This window comes from Eschrichtius robustus, chromosome 6 (assembly GCF_028021215.1).
Source record: "Eschrichtius robustus isolate mEscRob2 chromosome 6, mEscRob2.pri, whole genome shotgun sequence".
Classification (NCBI taxonomy): domain Eukaryota; kingdom Metazoa; phylum Chordata; class Mammalia; order Artiodactyla; family Eschrichtiidae; genus Eschrichtius; species Eschrichtius robustus.
In genome coordinates this window covers 117,595,016-117,621,100 of record NC_090829.1, presented here as the reverse complement: position 1 = coordinate 117,621,100, position 26,085 = coordinate 117,595,016, and the positions used below count along the sequence as shown (strand labels likewise).

The 26,085-nt window shown below is 37.4% G+C and overlaps 1 protein-coding gene across 1 annotated transcript in view; it reads right to left on the bottom strand.

Annotated features, from left to right (window-relative positions):
• The window catches only part of LOC137766010 (multidrug resistance-associated protein 1-like), an 81,629-nt gene extending 58,192 nt beyond the window's left edge, over positions 1-23,437 (bottom strand). The window contains exons 1-5 of the mRNA XM_068545717.1: positions 23,366-23,437; positions 18,240-18,301; positions 11,465-11,612; positions 10,577-10,719; positions 5,111-5,288 (exon numbers count right to left, since the gene is read on the bottom strand). Of these exons, the coding sequence (XP_068401818.1) occupies positions 5,111-5,288; positions 10,577-10,719; positions 11,465-11,612; positions 18,240-18,301; positions 23,366-23,437 (603 nt within the window). The remainder of the gene's footprint in view (positions 1-5,110; positions 5,289-10,576; positions 10,720-11,464; positions 11,613-18,239; positions 18,302-23,365) is intronic.
• Positions 23,438-26,085: the final 2,648 nt, after the last annotated feature.

The window sequence follows — 26,085 nt, the reverse complement described above, 5'->3', positions numbered from 1 at the left end:
TTAGAGAAGAGCTAACACCTATCCTTCTCAAACTCTTCTAAAATATTGCAGAGGGAGGAACACTCCCCAACCCATTCTACGAGGCCACCATCACCCTGATACCAAAACCAGACAAAGATGTCACAAAGAAAGAAAACTACAGGCCAATATCACTGAGGAACATAGATGCAAAAATCCTCAACAAAATACTAGCAAACAGAATCCAACAGCACATTAAAAGGTTCATACACCATGATCAAGTGGGGTTTATTCCAGGAATGCAAGGATTCTTCAATATACGCAAATCAATCAACGTGATACATCATATTAACAAATTGAAGGAGAAAAACCATATGATCATCTCAATAGATGCAGAGAAAGCTTTCGACAAAATTCAACACCCATTTATGATAAAAGCCCTGCAGAAAGTAGGCATAGAGGGAACTTTCCTCAACATAATAAAGGCCATATATGACAAACCCACAGCCAACATTGTCCTCAATGGTGAGAAACTGAAACCATTTCCACTAAGATCAGGAACAAGACAAGGTTGCCCACTCTCACCACTATTATTCAACATAGTTTTGGAAGTGTTAGCCACAGCAATCAGAGAAGACAAAGAAATAAAAGGAATCCAAATCAGAAAAGAAGAAGTAAAGCTGTCACTGTTTGCAGATGACATGATACTATACATAGAGAATCCTAAAGATGCTACCAGAAAACTACTAGAGCTAATCAATGAATTTGGTAAAGTAGCAGGATACAAAATTAATGCACAGAAATCTCTTGCATTCCTATACACTAATGATGAAAAATCTGAAAGTGAAATTAAGAAAACACTCCCGTTTACCATTGCAACAAAAAGAATAAAATATCTAGGAATAAACCTGCCTAAGGAGACAAAAGACCTGTATGCAGAAAATTATAAGACATTGATGAAAGAAATTAAAGATGATACAAATAGATGGAGAGATATACCATGTTCTTGGATTGGAAGAATCAACATTGTGAAAATGACTCTACTACCCAAAGCAATCTACAGATTCAATGCAATCCCTATCAAACTGCCACTGGCATTTTTCACAGAACTAGAACAAAAAATTTCACAATTTGTATGGAAACACAAAAGATCCTGAATAGCCAAAGCAATCTTGAGAACGAAAAATGGAGCTGGAGGAATCAGGCTCCCTGACTTCAGACTATATTACAAAGCTTCAGTAATCAAGACAGTTTGGTACTGGCACAAAAACAGAAACATAGATCAACGGAACAGGATAGAAAGCCCAGAGATAAACCCACGCACATATGGTCACCTTATCTTTGATAAAGGAGGCAAGCATATACAGTGGAGAAGAGACAGCCTCTTCAATAAGTGGTGCTGGGAAAACTGGACAGGTACATGTAAAAGTATGAAATTAGAACACTCCCTAACACCACACACAAAAATAAACTCAAAATGGATTAAAGACCTAAGTGTAAAGCCAGACACTATCAAACTCTTAGAGGAAAACATAGGCAGAACACTCTATGACATAAATCGCAGCAAGAGCCTTTTTGACCCAGCTCCTAGAGAAATGGAAATAAAAACACAAATAAACAAATGGGACCGAATGAAACTTAAAAGCTTTTGCACAGCAAAGGAAACCATCAGGAGCCAGAGCAGCACAGCTGCAACCACCCAGCAAGAATCCCGCCCCCTCCCCTCCTTGCCAGCCTGTTAGGAGAGCCCTGTGCTGTAGAGCATCAGTCCCCAAGGGCTGGTTTCCTGGAAGAAAATTTTTCCACGGACTGGGGGTCCGGGGTAGGGGAGGGAATGATTCAGGCCTGATGCTAGCAATGGGGAGGGGGGGATTGTGGACCCCTGCTCTAGAGCGAGCTCCCACCTCTCCGTTATCTGATCAGAGAATAAAGCTTTCCTTTGCTCCTAACCCAAACTTGTTTGGCTCGAAGGACACTGGACAGAAGGACCCTTGTTGGGGACCCACTCAGGAGGATCTGTAACACAACTATGTGACTCATTACCTTTTGAAACTTCATTCATTTCATTGATTGAATTATGCTCTAAGAAGACCCAGATAAACCAGATATGGCTTCCAACCTCAAAAACCCTTTTTATGGGCTGGAAATATCTTTTTTATCACTGAGCTCAATTCACTAACGGTTCATTTCATCTTATGATGATGAAATTTGTTTTACAATTTCACATTCTCCCTCATGTATTTGTTCCTTTCTGGACTCATTGCCACGGCCCTGGTTCATATCTTTATTTCCTGAACTATTTTTCCTGACCATCCTAGCCGTAAGTCATAGACATCATATGATTTAGAACTTGCTGGGCCCTAAACATTTCTATCCCAGTGATTCTCAAACAGTGGTTGCCATACTTCTAATGAGTCATGGTGTTCGTAAAGGTGGATCCTCATAAATCTGTGAGAATTCCTTTTTCTTCAGTTCTTTTGGATGCAAAAAAAGTATGCCAGGATTTTCTTTCTCTCTCCTCCTTCTGACCACACTTAAGTATATCTATTTTAAAGAATGGAAACAGAATTTTATCAGTTTTTTTATATTATATACTTCCCACAATTAAGGAAAGAATAAACCTTTAAGCCACAAATGTAGACAGTCTAGACACGGTTATTAAACTTAAATTTAATTGAAATTAAAAATCTACTTCCTTACTCTTGCTAGCCACGTTTCAGTTTCAAGGGTTCAACAGCCATATATGACTAGTGGCTACCATACTGGGCAATGTGGATATAGAATATTTTAAAAATCACAGAAACTCCTATTGGATGGTATTTGATGGAAGAATGCCCTTGGACTGCCCACATTAAGCCCAGGACTAACTGATGCTGCTTTTGAATCATATCTTGTTCCTTAGTCCTCAAGAATTCCCATGGAGCCTGCAACTGAGAGCTAAGGGGTAACAAAATCTGAGTTCTAAGACCCAAAGACTCGTGAAGTGATCAAGTGGAAGGAGGCCTGTGTTTTTCCCCACAAACCTTAAAAAATGATGTTCCCTGAACTCTACTCCAAAGTAGCAGCAGTCATGTGGATGGATACAGAACAAGAGCTTTCAAACACCTCCCTTCCTCACCAAGAAAAAGGTGTGAGACCAGCTTTACCCCAGAGTGATGACAAATCCCTGATGAAGGAGGGCCAGTGTCAGATGAACATGGGTCATCTGGTGTCACTATGAGAGCCATTTAGGATCTTGAAGTTATCTAAATATGACAAAAATCAGAATCCTAAAATCTGTATAGGAGAAGGGAAATTTAGCAACCCCAGTTAGTCCCTCTGGAAAGCGGATGTAGGATAAGAGACTCAGAAGAAAGACTTCCTTATATTTGTGCCACCTGCATGGGCTGTCCCAGAGCATCCTAGCACTACAGGTCACTACTAATGTCTTCTGCTGTTTGTCTGATGGAGTTAGAATTAAATCTTAATCCCTACTGCAGGATCCACTGAACAAGCTTGATTGCTGTATTCCTTTGATCCTTGAGTGCCCTTTGTTATTAAACATTCTCTAAGGACCCATACAGTCTCACTCCTGTAGACTCTGTTCCCTCTTACATTATCTCCAGGGTCTTTTTGCCCTTGTAATGGACTCACCCCTAGCACTTGATTTTCCTTTTTATTTCGGACAGTTTGCTCCAATTTCTACCGCAATCTACTCTTTTATGCTTGTAAATGCACCCAAATCCTATACCTAAACTCCAATGCTTTAATCAATGAATGAAGTCCTGTTCCATATAGACCATATATCGAAAACAAATGTTAGCATTTAAACTGATTCCTAGACTCTTTGATCAATCTTTTCTCCATATTTGGATTCTGTAAATTCTCAGAATTTACAGCCATTAAAATTACAACTGGGGCAGCCTCTCTGACCCTGTATCTGGGCTACGTTATACAGAGCTAGCTCTACCTCAAGTTAGTACTTCCTGGCTCAGTTGAGCTTGGGTCATTCCAGAGTCTCTAAAATCACTCTATGCCTCCATTTTGGCCTAATATGGCCAAATGGTCTGTAACACTTCATGCCCAGGTCAACCCAAATTACATTTCCTTCCACTTACACAAATCCTACAGCTTTCCCAAAGACTATTTCAAGTCTCCTTTCTATGTGAAACCTTCCTTAACTGCCTACACACATTGTAGATTTCCTGCTTATCTGACCTCTTACAATATCTGCATTTAGTTCCACACATTTATTATGTATGCTAATAGTTCTCCCTAATTTCTTGAAGGCAATGGCTCATTTATTCATTTACTCAGTCTTCCAACTTTTATAAAAATGTGTAAAAGCCACTCTCTTAGATGATAAAGGTACAACAGGTTAAAAAGTTCCTATTCCAAATCTGAAGAACCCACAATTTATAGAGGAGTACAGACTAAGAAGGCAAAATACACCTGTTGATTTAATAACTCAGTGATAACTACGGGAGGGAGGAAACTCTTTAATTTAGAGTTATAAAATACATGATACATTACATGATAATTACATGAAATTACATGATAATTACATGATAGTTTATAACTATCATGTAAATAAAAGGCTCTGAATGGTAAAGAGGTGGTATTTAAAATTGTATTTTCAAGAAAGGACAAATTAAACTTTAGGGTCATGCTAGGTATAAGGATCAGCTAGGTTTTGGGGTGGGTGGGAAAGGGCTTAGACTCAAAGAGAAATAGGTAACGACTGTATAGAGAAGGATGGCTTTGTTGCATGAAAAGACAGAGTGAGCCGAGGAAGAAGTAAAAGGTACTATGTAGATGGAAAATGATCACGGAAAGAAATTTTATTGATACATAAATATAGACAACCATAAAACATTCAATTCCATTCATTTTCTGAGGAGGAGTTAAGTGATGTAACAGTGGACAGAGAACATCATTTAATTTCATGGATTAGAGTTGACTAGAAGTTTCAGGGACTATAGAAAGAGGACCCTATAAAGAAATTAATGCAACCAATATTGATGAGTCAAAGTTCTTTCATAGCAAAATAAATGTATATTCAAAGGACACACTAGAACTTTTTAATATACACTTCTATTTTTCCAGATCCCTTATTTTAAAGCACATAAGGATACAGTTCATTTAGAAATTGGGAATTTCTTCAATCTTTTACCTTCTTGTAGATCAGTCCAATTACAGCTGTCTTAATTTTTGCTGAAGTGAGCATGTTAAAACGTTGGTACTGCTGAAGGATCAGGGTTTGCAAGAAGACAACGACAAAAAGTGCCAAAGCATAACCATAGCCACTCCAGCCAAAATCTGGGCGGTGTTCACAGAAAATGATCATTTGCCTGAATGTCATATGCAAATTGAGAAAAGGGAAGAAATGTTAAACATCTGAAGTAATAAAATGCTTATATGAATTAAGTACTGTCAAAATGTTACACACACACACACACACACACACACACACTTGCCTGTTTTTTTACTTGCCCAGTTTGGCATCCTTTCCCCCTTTATTTTTACTCAAGTATATATAATAAATAGAATCAACAATTATTATCGCAGGCTTGTGGGTAGAAGGATATTTTCTAGTTTTCATATGGCAATCTCATCAAATAATTAAATGTTCTGGCCTAACTTCATCATGAAAATTGAGACACAGAGACATTTAAAAGTTCTTTCTTTTTTTTGCTGAAATCATGCATTTTGTTAAATATAGGGAAACATAACAATTAGAACTTAAGTAGAGAATCTCTTAGCATGGCAAAAAGACACTGTTTCTTTAAAGGCCTGAATTATAGCTCACCTTTTATTACTTTTATGCATATCCAATTTCCCTCTCCTCTACCGTTACTTATTTCCTCTTAAGTTTGGTGAGAACACGGTCATCGTGATTAAGGTCAATGCTGGGTACACCTAGACAATGGGGATGGTTCTAATTATCTAAGCTTCGATCTACTTTATTGACAGCTTGGACAGTTAATGGATGTACACTTAAAAGCAATTCATGTTGCCCGAATTGCTTTATAAACCAAGTACTTCAAAAATTATCTTTATTAAAATTGTACCTTAGAATCAAATATAATACCAGTGCCTCTAAAAATCCTACTATAAACCTCTAGTCACTGAAAATCACTATTTGAAGTGACCACAACCCACATAAACATTATACAACAGCAGGTTCTGTATTTTTAGTTGATGTCTATCAGATGCCATCCATTGGGACTCCGAATTATTTTTACAAAAGCAACTTACTAAATAACTTCTTGGTCTCAGAATTAAATTTCCTGAACGAGAAGCACTATTCTTCTTACTGTAGATACATCTATCAATTAGACTGTTTCCTGTTTCATAAAATCAAACAACTAAATGACTATCACCAGGTACTATATTAATATGGAACTACTAAAAATATTTCCAGGAAATACTGTAAATAATCTGTGATCAAGGCATGGTAAAGATCATAAACCTATATTCATGATATCAGATATAAATACTCAATTTTTGTTTGACTGACATTAGAATAAAATCCCAATAAATGGGAAAAAAGAGTAAGCACCATGATCAACAAGAAACAAATTTCTTCTACTAGTAAATTAATGAAAGTATTATTTTGATATATTTATTATACATGAGACATGATCATATAAATTCATAAAATTCTTTCTGATGACTCAATTCTTCCCCAATGCAGGAATTGTAAGCTTATTCAGCTACTCTAGAATGAGTGTTTCTTGGAAAAGCATAGCTTTGGATAAGTCCATTTACTCAGTAATCCATTCAGGAAATGTATTTCGTTCTATGTGCCAGGCTCTGTGCTAGGAGCTAAGGACACAAAAATTGAATAAGTTCCTGGAGGAACTTATAGTCTACTCAGGGAGAAAGACATGTCAACTGACTCATTTCAATGCAATGTTGAAATTTCTGTTTTGCAGGTGTGATCAAGCTAGTATGTTATAAAAAGTGTGTGACAAAATTAGGAAGACAATTCTCTACCCCACAGCCAAGGACTTAACAATTCTTTAGTACCCAACAGACTGCACATTTGGGAAGAACACAGAGACACTGAATTGCCATCGTCTATAACTATTTTCAGAAAGAGTGACCACAGTGAGATTCTCTAATGAGTTTCTTGAGCAGTAGTCAGTCATTGGCAAATGGAAATCAGAACATGACTAAGAATGGCTGGAGATCACTTGCTACTCCTCTCATTTTGAATTTGAACCTAATTCCCCTCCCTTTGGATCTGAGCTGAATTAAGGGATTGCTTGACCAAAATAATATGGCTCAAGTGACATTCTGGGATTTCCAAGTCTAGGTCGTAAAACGACTTGCCTAAACTTCTTGGAATGTTTACTCTGGGAACATCCGGCTGCTATGTAAGAAGATCAACTAACCAGAGACCTCAATGCTTAAGCTAACCATTCAGAGAAGCTGTGGAGAGAGAGAAAAAGAGGGAAAGAGAGATGACCATTTCCAGCCATTTTAGCCCAGGCATCAGGCATATAAGTTTAGAAGCCATCTTCACATTCTGGTACCAGCAGATGCAGAAAAGAATCAAGGTATCACTCATCCAGCAGCCAGGTCCAAGTTCCCAGATGCATGTCTCTATTGGAGCTGCTACAACTATCTCAACCCTTCAAGCTACTCAGTGAATGCCCCAGTCATTGTGGAGCAGAGAAAAGCAATCTCTCTCTGAAGTCCTGGTCCACAAAATCATGAACATAATAAAATCATGGTTGTTTTATACCACTTAGTTTTGAAGTGGCTAATTTTGCAGCAATAGATCACCAGAACAGGGCAGGAGAGAAGATGCTGGCCAATGCATCTCTCATAGATGGACTTCTGGTCATAGATGAATGGTAATTACTCAGTGGTAACTACTTAAAAATAACTGGGATATTCAGAGGTGAGGGGCAGAGGCAGGGGGAATGAGACATCTGTTATCTTGTCTGTGGGGGGAGGGGACGGTTAATCCAGGAGACATTTGGCTTATATGTCTATAGACAAGGGAATCAAATAGAGACTCTGGGGTAAAAACAACAGAAACAGTTTTCTGACAGCAATAAAACAGCTTCTACCCTTGGATTCCTTAACACCATTCTCTTTCGGTTCTCCTCTCTCTGTTCCAGCCACACCTTCTCACTATCTTTTGATGGATTTCCCTGTCTTCACCACCTCTACACACTGAAAAAGCTTATGATTTTTTTGTGTGGACATCTTTACTTCCCTTCACTGTAACTAAGGTGACCTCATCCAAAACAGTAGCTTGATATACCCAGTCTAATTTGGAACAGTTCCCAAATTTATCACTCTAGCCTATATCTTTCCTAACTCCAAACTTATGTAGACAATTGCTCATTCAAACTTTTTACCTAAATGTCTGTCAGGGATCCCCAAGACCACTCCCTCGTTAAATGATTCATTAGAACAACTTTTAGGACTCAGCATATAGTCATATCCACGACTATTAATTATTATGGTGAAAGGATGCAAAACAAAATTAACAAAGAGAAAAGGTGAGTGGGGTGAAGTCTAGGGGAAAACAGGTACAAGCTTCAAAAAGTCCTCTCTCAGTAGAGTCACAGAGAACACTCTTAATTCTCCCAGCAGCTAGTTGTGGCAAATATATGAAACGTTGTCCACCAGGGAAGCCCTTTAAAGACTCAGCATCCAGGGCACCCTCTTCCTAACACACGCCCAAATTCCAGACTCCCAGAAGGAAAGCAGGTATTCAGCATGGACCATGTTGACTGTATAAACAGTCTGGACATACTGAACCACTCCTATCAGTTAAGGTAGTGGGAACCCTCCTGAAATTCAAGTTCCAACCGCCAGCCAAAGGCCAGCCCTATAAACAGACCTTCCAAAGGACAGCAGTCAGGTCTGCTATTTTAATTCTTTTCTGCAGAATGGCTAATACATATTTCAAATTTAGCAAATTCCACTCCCTCCTTGACTCTTTCCTGAGCCTTCCATACCTCAGTAAATGGTAACTCATTTACCTTGTGATTTAACGGAAACTCGGAAGCCACCCTTGACTCCTTTCTTCCTCTCTCAACCTACGTTCAATCTATCAGTGCATTATGTTGACTCTACCTTTAAAATAAAGCCAGGAGCTGACCACTTATCACCTTCATTGCTACAACCTAGTTGAAGCCATCATTCACTTTTGCCTGGATTATCTTAGCTGTTCCTTCTTCCACTCTTGCTCTATTTTATTCTCTGTGCAGCAGCTAGAGTGATTCATGTAAAACTGAAGTCTAATCATATCATTCTACGCTCAAAATCATTCAAAGGTTTCCCTTCTAATATATCACGTTCCATAAGGCCCTTCAAAATCTTTTCCAGCCCCCAAATCTTTCTGACCCCAGTCTTATCACTTTGCTTTTCTGACCTCTCAGCTTCCCTGCTCCAGCCTCACTAGCTTTCTAAGGGTCTTCAAAGACACCAAGCACGCTGCTGCCTCATGGCTTTAGCCCTACTTGTGCTTCCTATTTGCAACAGATATGGTCTCGGCTTCCTCCCTAACTTCCTTCAGAACTTTGTTCAAATTTCACCTTATAACAAATGTCTTCCGTAATCACCTCACAGAAAAAAACAACTTCCAGTTCCCCAGACCGGTATTCCCTACTCTATTGCCTTGCTGCACTTTGCTTTCCTTAGCACTGATTATTTCTTAATACAATTTATATTTATTCATTTGTTTATTATTTATCTCTCCCTTCTAAGTGTCATCGGAGCAGGGACTTTTTGATTTTTGCTCTATCCCCATGGTCTACTTAGAACAGTTTGGCATGTAGTAGGTGCTTAATAAATATTAGATAAATATGTGCCTGAATATTATTTGGGATCCAGGCAACTCAGGATTAATTCTATTTTCATGAATTAAATTGTTCTTAAAAACTCCAACTTGAAAACTTACTCAAAACAAAGAATATAATTATTAGTTCACAAAAAAAGGTTTCCTTGTGTTTCCTTCATATGACAGGCAGAGGTAAGGAAATGTCCCCTTGAAAAAGGTAGCATATAGTCAAGGACTCAATTTTAATGTCTGTCCGTGAATTCTTGCATATAGATACTATAGAGATATTATAGAAATTCTTTAATTTTTTTCTCTATATGTACACATAAATATATACACATACATATATATTTATATATATTTATATATTATTACCTTAGCTGATAAATTTCAATTCCCAAAAGTCCACAGCTAAGGAAAATAGTAGAGGTATGTGTCCTTTCATTTTCTAAACATACACTCAAGCCAGATTTCCTAGATTTGAATTGTAACTCTGGCATTTTCTCACTGTATGGTCTTAGGCAAAGTACTAGAATTTCTTTGTTTCTGCATTGTGATAGTGGATACAATATTACTTCCTACACCATAGGATTGTTGTAAAGATTAAATAAGATAATTAATATAAAGATTTTAGAACAGTGCTTAGTACATGGTAGGTTTCAGTAATTACTCACTATAGTATCATAATTCACATTCATATCACAGGCAAACATAATAGACTGCCTGTATTCTAAATAAAATTTGTAATTGGGACCTATCTCACTCTTTTTTAGTGAATGATTTGCTTATCATTTTCCTGTGGGAAGAAGAAAAAACAAGACTTCAACTTACTTCATTATGAGTGGGCTAGTGAAGGACAAAACATCAGCAAACACTTTGAATAAAGCAACTTGAATCAGGACAAACTTAAAGGTGTTCCACAATGCACGGAGTAGAGACGGTTTCCTGGTATGTGCCTCTTTATGAAAAGATGACTACATAATTAAAGAAAATAAAAACAATGTGAAAAGGGAACAGAACTAATACATAAAATATATATAAACTACCATAAAATTAGTATTGTACTCCAAAGATAGTAAAGCAACAAAAAAAGAATAAATTCAGCTAAACTTGAAAATATGGCCCATATCATTGGTATGGTATGTCTCCAAACCACATGGTATTATTTATACCATGTGGCATAAGTGGAAAAATATTTTATTTTATCACTTTTGTGAGTTTTGAAACTGTTTAAATAATACAGGTTTTATCTTCAAATTATATTTTCTTTTTGAGAAGTCTAAAGACTATATATATATTCATATGTGTGTGTGTGTGTGTGTGTGTGTGTGTGTGTGTATCATGCTACATGTGGAGAACCTATCCCTGCCCCACAAGCTTTGGCCTTGGCCACTATATGACTCACTTTGACCAATAGACATGATTCTCTGAGATACGCAGACCATCTTTGCCATGATGGATGAGGAAAGATATTGGTGAGAGGCCAAAAATTATATACATATCAACACATTTGCTCCTGAGTTTTGAAGGGAAGAGATGCTTAATAATTTGATGACAGAAATTAGCTGCAATAACAACCAATTATACGTATAGAAATGGCTTGTTATTTCACATATTTAAGGGATTTTCTATATTGATAATAATAATAATAATACCTCATATTTGGAACAAGCTTTATTAGTTTTTTAATTAAGTACTAAGAATTTAATAATTAATTACCTTTACTTTTTGCCTCTCTTGATTCTTTAAAACTTCCTTCCTCCATTGTTTTTCGAAGATGGGACACACAATATAGGAGGAATCACTTTCATTTAGTTCGAAAAGATCCTCTCTTTCCAAAGGTTTTTTATAGCCTAAAATAATTATTCTAAAAATGAAAGAGCAAGGTAAACATTTCAGCAAAACCAACAATGAAGTTAAAGCTAATTTTGCACACATTTGCTTGACTTCTTGATTTATAAATTATTTTATTGATCAGGTTGGAATGACTAGAGAGTGTGTTTGAAAACTCATACAACTCTATCCTGGAGTTCAATAATGTATAATAATCCTTTATAGCTTTTAACAGGGCTGCTTAGATATCCAGTTATTCAGTGAAACACTAACTTTATTTACTCATCTCATACTGGAGACGCCCACCTACCCTACCTCCCTTACTGAAATTTAAATAGCTAACTTTCACAGCAAGGTATTCACGCCAAAACCCATATTTGCTTTTTAGCCTTGTATCAGAAGAGAAACGGATTCATCCTCTGCTGGGACTATATATACCCTTTGACACTTGACTTTACAGAATGTCCAAGTGGAGTACCTGTATCTGCCCCACAAACTTAGGCCTTGGCCATGTGACTTACTTTGATCCATAGCATATGAGCCAATGTCACAGAGCCATTTTGGAGCTGATGCCTTAAGAAGTACAGCAAGATACTGCCAGCCTCTTAGTACTTCCACGTTCCTCCATTCAAAAAGCTTGCCCCAGAGTACATGGTGAGTAATTATGCAAAAACAATGGGTCTAAACTGAGATTTTCCCAGGCAAACAAAGGTGCATGGTCTAGTTATACCACAAACGTTATTGTGGCAGACAATGATTCATATTTACCTTACACCCATCCCTTTTGCCTCATCTCTTCCTACTAACTGGAATTTGATATTTATTCATTTGAAAATTTCTTGAACTCAGAGTAAGTCCTTATTCCAGCCACAGAGTGATGATCTGTGATTGGCCTAAATCAGTCCTGGTAATCTCATTACTTTTTTGCTTAGCATTAAATAATATAACTCAGTTATGGCTAAGGAAATCTAAACAGAAGTCTGCTGAGGAGAACTTTCTTTTTCAGAAGAAGACACAAACCAGGGAGTTCCCTGGTTGCCTAGTGGTTAGGAGTCCACGCTCTCACTGCCGTGACCTGGGTTCAATCCCTGGTGGGGGAACTGAGATCCCGCAAGCCGGGCCACGCGGCCAAAAAAAAAAAAAAAAAAGACACAAAACTTCAAAAGGAGAAAATGCTTGCCTTCCTTTTCCTGCACCTTCCTCCTTCCTCCCTGTACTGAAGACATAATGGTCTGAGATGGAGAAGCCACCTGTGCCACCATGGGTGAAAAGCCAAATACTAGAAATGGAGGGTGGAAAGATAGAAAAAGCCTGGGTCCTTGATAACATTGCTGAGGTAGTTCACCAGCCTATTCCCTGCTGGTGAACTACCCAACAACATAAGAAAATATATACATATCTATTTAAGCTATTATTATTTGGCTATTCTGTTACCTGAAGCCAAACACACTGCTAAGTAACACAGTTCAGATATACTCAGTTTTGAGCTTGATGACATGACTCGTTCAATAAGAAATTAAACTACCATTTAAACCCAGGCCTTCTGACTCTATAGCTTCAGTTTTTTCCATTACAAAGTATATTAGTCCAAGAGACCATAACAAAGTATTACACTACTCCAAATTGGAACTGCTTTCATTGTCATTGTTACTGAACAATCTGAATTGATTGACCCTCGGATGGATTTAAACCCTGCGGTAACCAGTCTCCACTGGATTCAATTTTACTTTTATTACACTATCTAATATCATATTACAATTCATATTTAACAAAAAGGCTTAAATGTACTAAGAAGACCTTCCGTAATCATGTTTCTGTTGGCTCAATATGCTGGACAATTTCCTTCAGTGCACTTTTTAAAACATATTAAGCAATAAACTACTTTTATGTCATATTAAGTTCTTCTATTCTGTTCCACAAAATAAATATTCATTTTCAAAATAAGATTGCATTGATTTTCACAAAAGCATTTTTAATGACATTTACTGCCTCAGCATTTTGAGTTAGAACTGTGCAAAACTCAGCGGTTTTGGTTCACAGGGATAAGTGACCCCTGGCTTTCATGCTGAGTCTCCAAATAATGCAGCATCTAAAAGTGACACTTAAGCTGGATTGATTGTGGTGTATTTGGGCTCGGCTGTGACTTCCCTTTTGCCAGGTGTGTGCTTCTTCCACCTCTTTTGCTCTCTTCTGGTCTAACTTTTACACATAAGCACCTAGGAAAAGAGGAAGTGGTGTTTCTTTAAATCAATTGATGAAGCAGCTTTGGGGAAGCAACTAGGACCAGTAGCTGACCCTCCCAATGAGTGAAATGTAGCATGCACCAGGTCCCACAAACTTGTGGACTTTAGTCCTACAGCAATAATAAAGGTACATACAAGCATCTTGTGTTTTTTAGATTGATATTTCTTTTCAAAGGACATTCACTTAAACTACTTTGATACTCACAACACTCTAAAGCATGCAGAGCAATATTAATTTCCCATTTTTACAGGTGGTTAAACAGCAGGAACTCTAGGGACTGGCCACAGGTTTGGTTTTTTTTTAATTTTTATTTATTTATTTATTTTTGGCTGTGTTGGGTCTTCGTTTCTGTGCAAGGGCTTTCTCTAGTTGTGGCAAGCGGGGGCCACTCTTCATCGCGGTGCGCAGGCCTCTCACTATCGGCCACAGGTTTTTAAATGTGATATACACCAGTGCTAACTTAACCAAAGGCAGACAGTGTCATTAAGTGTAATATTTCTACTCTGCATTCAATTTTGTTACATTAGAGAGAATTTTGAGTGTATTTAAGATTAACAAGGGTGCATAAGTATCTCATCCAGCTGATGTTAAAGGTAGTAAACCAGTGGCAGTTGGGTAGGAGGATGAGATGAAAAGTAAATTTTGTAAATGAGTAATAATTGAATACTTGGAAAGTATAGATATACAGTAGCATCATCATTTTCATTATTGCTAATTACGTTTTTAAACATTTCTGGAAAGGGGTGATTGTGTAATGGGAAAAGCCAAGACAGTCTGTACAAAAATCGTAGGATAGGACAAAGTTAGGAAATGTACAAGTTTTATCAATATGTGAGCAAAAGGTAGGACAGATTGACTAGTGTATCCCTGGTTAAAATAATAATTCAACTGTGACCTATAAGAACTTTAACTAGATTTTTCCATGTATGTCAAGGGGATTATTCTATGACCATGATTATTATACACTGATGACAGATTATATTTGCTAATAAAGCCTTCATAATTACTCGATCATCAACATGATCTAGACAGCTACTGCCTTAGAGATTAAGGCTCATAAGCATATAATTGGCTAATTGTTTGTATCATCTGAGTACATTTTAATTGAATTATTCATATAATTATGGGAGCTTGAATTTGGCCTAGGAAATAATTTCTGACTTCATTCTGTAACTCAAAGAACAGATCTGAGAACACAATTAACCACTGTCTTCAAAGAGACATTCTCTTAAACAATAGCTATGTTTCAGCTGCAATTGTTTGATCACCAGATAAGAAACCACATTAGATTAACGCCAATGATAGTTTCAGATAATGGCATGCCATGAAAATATCTCCTATCTAGTGCTGAGACGTTAAATTTAAACAGAAAATAAATGCGATATTCAAAAATTATAGCTTATTGCCTATTTGATCTAAGATATGGACTTCAAGCTATTGGGTTGCCATATTTTAAAATTTGCTATGTTTTATCTTGCTTATTACATTTAATTTCAGCTTCTTCCTTTAGGCCTCCTAAAATGGTGTTTGTAATATTTAATATAAATGCATATAGTTTTTATAACTTGATAATAAAAGTTTTAAAGTACATTTACTTAAACTTATTTGCATCATTTACATTCTGTGACAGTCTGTGACTTAAAAATGACACTCTGATAACTATGTATAAAATAGGTAACTAATGAGAGCCAACTGTATAGCACAGGGAATTCTACTCAGTGCTCTGTGGTGACCTAAATGGGAAGGAAATCCAAAAAAGACGGGATCTATGTAAACGTATAGCTGATTCACTTTGCTATACATTAGAAACTAACACAACATTGCAAAGCAACTATACTCTAATAAAAATTAATTTAAAAAAGAAAGAAAAAACTTATTATAATGGTATATTTGAAAAGCAGGATACAAAATTGTGTATGGAATCTGACAAGGGCAATGTCAGTGATTTTTTTAAAAGGCAAAGCATGAAAATAAAATGGAAAGAAAAATCTGCGCTACCCCCACCAAAAAAATGAGAGTCTGAAATTTTTAAAGCCAGTGTAGACATCACTCTTTCTCTCAATTCATGGATGAGACAGAACTCAGGTTTGGAAAACATATCTACACATACACAAATTTGAAAAATCAAAATCGTTACCTGTAAATAGCCCACATTTACATTTACATTTCTATTTAATCTTTATTTTTTTTTAGTGCGTAACAATGTAGCATATTGGCCTAAAATTTTTGCCATCCTCTTTAAGTGATTCCTAGATTTGTATAACTTGGAATTCTTATCATAATTCAACCTCTTCTGCCCAATTATTTGCTCATCAAGTATATCAGTTTTCTACTTCAACAGCTTTCGTAAAAATCACCAATCATCTTTACAATGGAGAATATACTCAGCTCTTATTTCAATTTGCCCCTTTTCAGTATTTAGCCCTATTGGTCACTTTGTATTTCTCCTTTTTTGACAGTTTCCCTAGCTTGCAATCACATGCTTTCTTTGGTTTGTCTCTCATATTCTGAGTACTTAGCTTCCTTTGTAGACTCCCCCTCCTCTCACTGTTTAAATACTAAATGTACTGTTTGTTCATCCTATTCAATAGGCTCTCCTTCTGGATGATCTCAATCAGGCTCATGGCTTCAACTACTGATCTACGGTCAGTGACCCTCAAATCCACATCCATAGGTCTGAGAGCTACTTTTCCATAGATATTTTTTATGGGAATGAGTCAGGCACCGGAAATTGAAACTTCCCCAAACCAAAGTCACAAAATTTTTAACAACACCTAATCCTCTCAGTTACCTGAGCCAGAAATTGAGATTTATTCAACACTTTTCCCAGTTCCTCAATTTCCTCAACCAACCAACTCTCTCTCTTAAATAGCTCTTGAATCTGTTCCTTCCTCTTCATCATCTTTATCATTACCACAGTTCAGATGGTAACCATAAATCTACCAGGATACCCAAAGAGCCTTTTAACCTCTCTGTCTGTCTCCATTTTCATCTCCTACATATCATATCCACAGAATTGCAAAGGTGATTTTTCTGAAGTGCAAATAGTATGTCACTCTCTATTTAAAATCCTTCCCTGGCTTCTCACTATCTTCAGGATGTCCTAGAGAACTCTTTCTGATCTGTCCTTCCAGCTTGATCGCTTGCCACACCAACACTCTGCAATGTGGAAAGGTCAGTTCTCCTCTGCCTCTGTGGTTTGCATATGGTATTTGCTCAACTTGGAATGCCACGTAACTCACCCCTACACCTTTTAAATGTTGGGTTAAACCATTAATCACTTGTGAAACATTCCCAAACTGTGCAAACTTGGTTAGATGACACTCCTGAAAATTGTTTCTCCATCATGTTTATACTGCCTTTTGCCTTTTTGGGTAATTGATAGTGTACTTCTTAATCTTTCTAATTCTACTCTGAATTCCTGGAAGACAGGATCTAGGTCATTTATGTCTGCATTTTTAAAGGTTAGCATAATGCAGGGCATCTAGTATACAACCAAACTTCTCTTTTTTTTAACACCATTCGGCTACTCTTGAGAACATATTTGTAGATCAAATTGGGCAATTTTATTTCTACCAACTAAAGATCAAGGAGCATTAAGATGATAAACTTAGTTTCATATTATCATATAATTTCTGTGGGGAAAATAAATACATTTCTAAAGAAAGCTTCTGTATTTATAAAATTAGAAAAAAATCAACTCTTCTCATTTAATATGATGTAATTCTTGTGTTAAAGCCTTCATCACACATTATAGATGAATTACTCTATGAGAAGAATCACATTATATGTCTTACAAAAATGATTGTGTGTGTGTTTTAATAGTAATATACATAAGTATATATGAGAGCATTTCCAGGAAAGAGTAGAATAATGAAACGAACAAACAAACAAAAATGTGAAACATGAACTCAAAAAACCTGACTTCTAACATCAGGTCAGTGTGCTCCTACATGGGTATCAATGGACAAGTTACTTCCTCTTCCTGAGCCTCAGATTTTCTCATCTGTTAAAGCCTATCTCATAGGACATAAGGGAGAATTAAGTGAAATAAAATGTATAAAGTGGGTAACATATTTGATGGATATATATTATATATATATATATGTATACATATATATATATATATATATATATATTTTTTTTTTTTTTTTTTGCCCTTCCCTAGTGCTAACAGGGATACAAATCCTATAAAGGGGCAGCCTTATTACAGGAGTATTAGTAGTCTTATCTGTGGAACTATTTAGTATGTTACTATATGTGATTTTTTTGTAATAGATAATATGAGAAGAAAACCTATACACAGTTATTTTGTAAAAATATTCATGCTTAGATTAAAGGAATAACATGTAGGTGTCATTTCTCTTGGAATCTTCCTCAGTGTGGTATACTACAGATAAATTAGTAAAATTCCTACCTGCTAAACCAGGAATAGGTCATCTTACTGAAGAATGAAGCACTTTTCTCTGGACTGCATTTCTAAAAAAAAAAAAGAATATATATAAAACAACTATTGTGTGAAGAAAATGTCTTTATTTTACATTTGAAATATCTTTGTCAGCAAGTGGAAGAGTAGACATGAAATCATTTATGTTTCAGCTACATTGATATCATAATCTTTAAGGAATACAATTAAGATATTCTTGGACAGTGGTTGCACTAGAAGAATTTTAAGATTTCTCCCAAAATTTCAACTGCTTACATAGCAAGAAACCATGTAGAATAGGAAAATTATTTCTAAAATTCCCATTACTTCCTCTCTCTTTCTCTCTCTCTATATACACACACACACATATATATACATAGCTCCTTGAATTTATATGACTGTGTATATATGTATGCATATGCTTATGTATATGAATACATATATACACACATAATTTAGCTTACATATATGTATAAGCTAAATTTAAAACATTTTAATTGCTAAATTAAAAACAGTTTTGGCTTTCTTCTGAAAAATAGAAAAATAATAGACTATAACAGGCATTTGGTTTACTAACTTCTGTGTGTTTAATTATATAATTTGTATAAATGTATAAATATACACACAATATATATTTATCACTATTAAATATTATTTGGGGAGGTTATAATATTTCCATAAAATTCTTCCCATTGACCTGGTGAGCTCAACCAAAAGAGGAGGGGTTTAAAAGGGAAGTTCTCAAAAGTCATAATTTTACATTTTTAAGGTCAGCATCAATCTGTGTCTTTTAAAAAGTTAAACTAATCACAATATTAAATTTCATTCTTAGAAATTGTCCCATATTTAACAATTTTTGCATTGATCCTCTCTAATCCAGTTCTGATTTCATACTCAAAAAGTGTTTACCACATTTTTAAAAATTCTGATTCTAGAAGTAATGAGTGAAACAATGTTTCATCCTATACAGCAAAATGTCCCGACTATAGAGGAGAAAACGTAATACTCACTCCAAATCTGTTCTCTTAGTTATACCAAACAGTATACTCTAAATCTTTGAAGAAATGTATATGTGTGTGTGTATATACACACACACAAACACACACATAGAGTTGACCCTTGAACAACATGAGTTTGAACTGCATGGATTTGAACATTTGGATCGCTTTCAATAGTAAGTACTACACAATCAGGGGTTGTTTGAATCTGTGGATGAGGAACTTTGGATGTGGAGGAACAGCACACATGGAAAGCCGACTATAAGTTACATGTGAATTTTCGACTTCGATGAGGCTCGGCACCCTTAACCTCTGTGTTGTTCAAGGGTAAACTGTAATTTAGCAAATTGGTATCTATCCTTACATGATTATTTCAAGAAGTAAATGCTGTGACAAATGTAAAACATTTATCACATGGTGGCCCCAAATAACCACTCAAACATGTGAACTATAGAACTGTCATAACTCTTGTTACCAAACATATTATTTGGAAAATAAGTATCAATGCATATATCAGTGGGGAAAATGTTCTGAAAACTCTCTGATTAACCTGGAAGTCACATTTTATTTTACAGGGAGTTGCCAATTTGATAACTGGTCACCAGTGTGAAGATTGTATTCTCATCCAAAATACATGTATTTCTGTGGCTGATTACAAACGGCTACAAATTCTTTGCAGCTCTTCCCATCAAGAGACAGACTCTATTTCCCACTCCTTGAATCTGGGCTGGCACTGCTTCTTGTTTTGATTATGAGAATGCAACAGGAGTGACATTAAGAGAACTCCAACTCTAAGCTTCAAGAGGCTTGCTATGCTTGGAACCCTGAGTGAACCATATGACTGAGACCCAGCTAACCTCCTGGAGGATGAGAGACCACATGGAGGAGAACCAAGGTTCTCATCTGGTCATCCTGGCCAACAGCTTGAAAACTGCCAGACGTATGAGGAAATTGGTCCAACATAATCCAGCCACCAGCCAACTCTCCAGCTGATAGCGCATGCCTGAGAGAGCTCAGCAGAGATCAGCCAGGCTAACCCAAACCAGGACACCATCTAGCTGGTCCAGAGAATCATTAGCTAAATAAAAAAGGTTGTTGTTTTCAGGGCCAAAGTTTTGCAAAGCTACTAGACAAGGTTACTTTAGCAGGTCAAGAACTGGGTATTTGATTTAATATTTGCTCTAGGCCCATTTTGCATGTGAAAGCATCTTATACGAGGCTCTTTGAGTCCTCTGGTAAACAGCCTCCTTAAATGTGGGCCAGGCATCTTATACTGAATTTATTACAGTGAATTCCAAGCATATTTACCTCCCAGAAGAAATGGCAGGCAGGTAAAATATCTGGTAAATGTAATTAAGCCTTACTAAGCACCAAGAATGTATAAATGACTTCTCAATAAATAATTACTGAATTCATAACATGGGTCTCACTGAGTTTCTTATGGATATATTGCTGCAAAGCAACATCTATGTTAAAAACCAGGATATGACAATTCTGACAGTATCTTCCAATGTTCTAATTCACTCCCATCTTCTCCACTGGCCATTTTGCAATCCTTCTAACTCACCTATTCTCACTCTGACAGCACTTCCTCTGCAGATGTAACTGACACCAAATGATTTCTCATTTTTTTCATCTCCCCAGGCCCACTACAGGCCTTTGTTTTCTAAGCTGTTTTATCATCTTTGTACTTATCTACCACTGGGCATATACTAGGCATCCCATAAACACACCTTAATATTAATGACTTATGGGCAATTTTCATTTGAATGGTGGTCCTGTTATTTCTGAATTATGATGGAGAAGCAGAAAGTTTAGCCCACCTCATAGCTTGGGTCCAGGATTTAGTGAAATGTATTGCTCTCAATCTTCTTTGGGTTCAACCTTGAGATGCGGCCTCCTGAGGATGTGGTGTGATTGCTACAGTTAACAATACCTCATAACCCCTAACTTCAGGTGCTTTCCTTGTGGGTATTAAAGGAGGGTCCTGGGAATCATGAAGGAAGTTATGGGAAAGTGTCTATACAGGCTCACAGAGAAGGGAAAACATCTAGAAAGCAAAAAGAACTTATGTTTCTTAATCACTTATTCTGTGCCAGATTCTGTACTAAGTACATTATTAAATATAGCATGTCTTTGTGGTGGGACTATTTTTGTCATCCCCATTTTATAGAAGAGGAAACTAAGGCCTAGAGTTTAAAAAAAACTTGCCCAAAGTCCTCCAACTGAGAAGTATAAGACACTGGATTGGATCCAGTAAATTCATTGTATTTTCCAGCTCTACCTGCTACACACTGTTGCTGTTTGCTGCTGCTTAGAAACACCTTTCTTCTCGTCCACTTCCTTGTACTTCACGTCTCCTGGCTACATCTTACTTGTGCTTCAGTCCTCTGTAGGATGTATTGCCTTTGGTGATTCCTCTCCTTCATCCCAACCTCCAATGCTCAGATTCTTGTTCTGTGTTACCATAGTTTAAAGGCTCTTCAGATCTGCCCTCTCTGAATTTACCCTCACTCTTACCTGACTATCCAATCATTTGCCTACAGGTGCTTCTCTCCTGCTAGACTTTTAGTTTCTCTGTAGGACAGAAACTATGTTTGATCTACCTTTATATTTCCAGGGCCCAGCTCATAACATGTTTTAGATGAATGAATGACTGTTAATCACTGCCAGTAAAAATTTTTAGAGGTTTTCTATTCATGGGTCACTATGCCAGCCCTAGAAATTCAATCAGAAGGTCAAGTTCTTGGCTTATAGGTCAGGTTGGGATTTTTATCTGAGATCTATTATGTCAAAAATATAAAGTCTCAGCAATGAAATGTAATCATACAAGGTTTTCAACATGCTTTGAAGCCATCAATTTTTTTTTTTAACTTGGCATCATAGAAGTAACAAATAGAAAATGGGTATTTTCAATCTCGCCTAAATGGATTCTTGGTCCATAAAGCTACTGAGGTTGAGTAATAGTCAAGGAAATAAACATTGTTGGAATCTTAGAGGAAGAATCCACTAGCATTTGGGGTGAGGGAATTGTTTGAGTTTTATAATTTCCCACCCCACCTATTTGTAATTCACTGCCTTTGGCCACCTCTGTGGTTAGACTAATGATGTTAAACCAGTTTGCCTGATTAAGCCTGCCATGTCTAAAATAAAAAAAGGTATATTGTCCTGGTGGAGCTCTTGCACATTTTTAAGGGACTTATTCAATACCTATATTTTATAGATTTAAATATAATTTGCTTTACTTTTAAAGAAATTTATAGTTTCATATGTAATCAGAAGAATAGCTGTCATATTCATTTGACACTTGGAGTTACTAACAAAAGCCAGGATTAAAACAAGGTCCTCTGAAATCTGAATCTGAAATCTTTTTTTTTTTTTTCCTTTTTAGTACTACAGAACTACATGTGTTAAGGGCTACTTCTAAGATCCAGTCTTGTGTAGTGATGAGAAGGAAAACAAAGAGAAGTTTTATTAGGGAAATTGCTCCTGATACACAACTGCAGGGTTCATTTCCCTGTACTACTGCCTTAGCACATGACTTCTATTGTGGAAGGAGCACGTGCTATGGGGGCCAGGGGGGAGGGTAGCAAGGCACAGTCAAATGTCTGCAGTTTTTGGATTTGCCCCAGGCCTCAGTGTCCTAATACCATGTCAGCTGACACACAGAGTTTACTTATCCCAGATCTCTCCTGTGGTTTTAATGGGCTCTATCACTGGTTTTAGAGTCCCATCCCAACCTCTACTCCTTCAGCCGAAGTCAGGTCCATTCATTCCTTTCTCAAATGTTTGTTTCTGTTTGCAAACAGGGGAGTCACTTAGACCTTCAAAGATGCTGCTTTCTCTCCTCCAGCAGCCACCTTGACTGAGATCGCGCTGGCTGAAGTTTCACACCACCCTGGGGTCTGATCTCAGCTCTCCCGACTGTGTGTGTGTCTGTGTGTGTGCGTGCGCGTCTGTCTGAGTCTGTGCTGTCCCTGTGTATTTACGACAAAAACAGGGATCTAAGACACCAGTTCACGTTTCAGGGTCTGGACAATCAGCTCTCCCCGCTTCGCCTCGCCGCCAGATGGGCCAGAAAACCGTCCCGCCTCCCGCACCTCCACCGAGAAGCTTTACCTGCGCCTCGGGGCCCCGGGGGAGCCGCTGGTAGGAGCCGCTGGCCCTCCACCTCCCCAAGCTGGAAAACATGGTCCGCGCGGGCTCCCGGCGACGGGAAGAGGATGGAGGTCCGCGGCTGTCACCTCTCTTGGCTGGGGATGGTCAATTCGGCGCCTGGAAGGTGGGAGGACGCGAGCACTCGGCCCGGGAGTCAGCTGTCGCCCTGCCCTCCACCAGCCCTTCCTGCGAGCGCCCTGGGCGGCGGCGGCGGGGAACGGAGGGAGGAAAGGGAGGGGCGGAGTGGGAAGAAGTGGGACCTTCTGCAGAGGCCAAAGATCTCTGCCTTTGGGGGAATTTGCACTTGACTCGGTAATTCTCACTCCTCAATTTCCAGGGTTGCTCTGTTAGAAAATGTGTCCCTTTATAATAGAAGCAGAAAGCTCTTTCTTCCTTGGGATGACATTTAGGTGTTTGCAAACAGTGTTAACAGCTGTCCCCTACAGAAAACTGTTAAGGACAATAGGTGTCAGTAGAATTTTACAGAGTGAACTAAACTGCAAGGGCCTTAAAATTAGAAACTAATGAAATGCTTCCCTTAGTATTACAAAACAATAACAGTATAGGGAATCTAAATTTTACTTTTCAAATTAATCATAAAGCTATGTAATAAATGGGAAAACTTCGTAGTATAGGATTAGCAAAGAACTAACTGAAATACATGACTTATAAAGGGGGATATGAAAATTAAGAATAGCATTTTGACTTTTAATAAATATTGACGGGTCATGAACCTTGTATAAATAAGTATTGGTGTATGCAACAAATCACTTTCCATGATATGTGTCTAATGGTTTAATGAAATACTTTGTTTCAGTTCAGTAAGAAGGTGAAATAACAGAAGAGGGAGTAATTTTAAGAATTCTGTATAATGAGGATAAGGCCATGTGATAATTTTACAAGGATGGGTATTGTGTTTGTATTATGTTTCAGGACCAAGGAACATTCTGTCTGCTTCTTGAAATTAATGTTAGAGGTAAATGGAAAGAATTGAGTATATAGGAAAAGAAAAGGCCAGCACCCTCGAGAAAGGCGTTCAAAAGTTGTTACTTACGGGGAGTTTTAGCCTGCCCACAGAATGGGCCAAACTGAGGTACCAAAAATGTCTACATGAGGATTAGACCAAATGATACCTCATGGATTTAAAGTACTGGGGAATATTTAGAACATTTATTTGGCTTTCTTCCTCCCTTCAGAGGGTATATGTCTGGCCCCATGCAAAGAGGAAGTTGTAGATTTCACTTTAAAATAAATGTGTCTGTGAAGAATTGAGGTCGAAGTTCAGGGCTTAGAAATTTTGTTTCATGTCTTCCAGAACTTTTCACAAATTCACATACCAATTTGGAGACATCTTTTACTCAGCAGCCTCAGCCTGAGGGGCCCTTTCTCCATCTGCACTTTTAAACTATTCACTCTGTGGATTCTTTGTGGAAAAGGCAAGGTGTTATAGAGATAGTTCCTGCTTTTTTCAGCTATCAGGAAAGAGGGAACTTGAACCTGAACCAGAGGGGGAAGCCAGGAAGAAGAAAAGGCCTAGAAATAGCTCAGGCTCCAAACTCAACATATGTCTACCTTCCTCCTGTTGGAATTAATCCCCTCAGGAAAGGGCAGTTCTAGCAACTGGAAACAGACAGATTTTCATGAATACTCATCTCTTTAAAGAGACCCAGTTCCTTGATTGGTGGGGAAAGAGGAATCCCTAAGGTAATGGAATAGATGAAGTTAGAAAGGCCTATAGGTGTGTTGGGGAACTGGAGTGCTGGAGCCCCTACCCAAAGGGACTGAGGGAAACATCTCTGGGAGCCCCACAAAATTACATTTTAATCTCAAGCTTCCGCAGAAGGAGATACAAGATAAGACTATGCTAATGAAAAGGAAGGCATGAGTTTTGGGGTGTTTGTTTTTAAGGAAGAAATTACAGTTTTTATTGCTTCAATGCTTAGTTAAGGAAAACTCAGTGAAGTATTCAGATTTGTCTAAGGAACAGAAAATATTAAATAAAATGACCCTGGCATAAACAAACCTTACCACAAAATTAGCATTCTGATTCACTGAATTCTCATGCTAGCTGAATTGTGAAATAAATATTTCCTTTTGCAGCAAAAAAAAAAAAAAAAATCATAGACAGGTAAGGAGTGGAACGTATTTTATGTCACAATATTCAATTTTTTAGGTCGCTGGAAAGAGTCCTTAGTAGGGTTCTTAACTTTCCAGGGATTCTGCTCTACTTTACACGTTCTGCAGGCACTGCACCTCACCCTTTCTTGTTGAGGAGAGCCTCATAGATCAGGGTCAGAATCCCTGAGACTGATTAAAAGTAAAACTGAAAGAAAGAACTGCCTGTTTCCTATAGTTATCTGGGCATATGGTTGTCACCGTGGCAGAAAAGGGACAATTCTTTTCTTCAAGGTGATTGCAGGTTATATCTTCATGGGAGGTGAGGGATGGAATAGATGTTATTTTCTTTGTTCTTGTTAACCTTGGTATTAAAATTGAATTCACAGCTCTTCGGTTCTTGGCATACTATCATCATTTTGTTAAGGACCATTTTTATTTTGTTTTGTTTTATTTATATTTCCCCACCTTCCTATCCATTTTCCCCACATAAGTCAATTTATCTGGAGTAACACATAAGTATCTTTTAAATTCAACTTCTACACATTTATTGAGACACTTCTTTA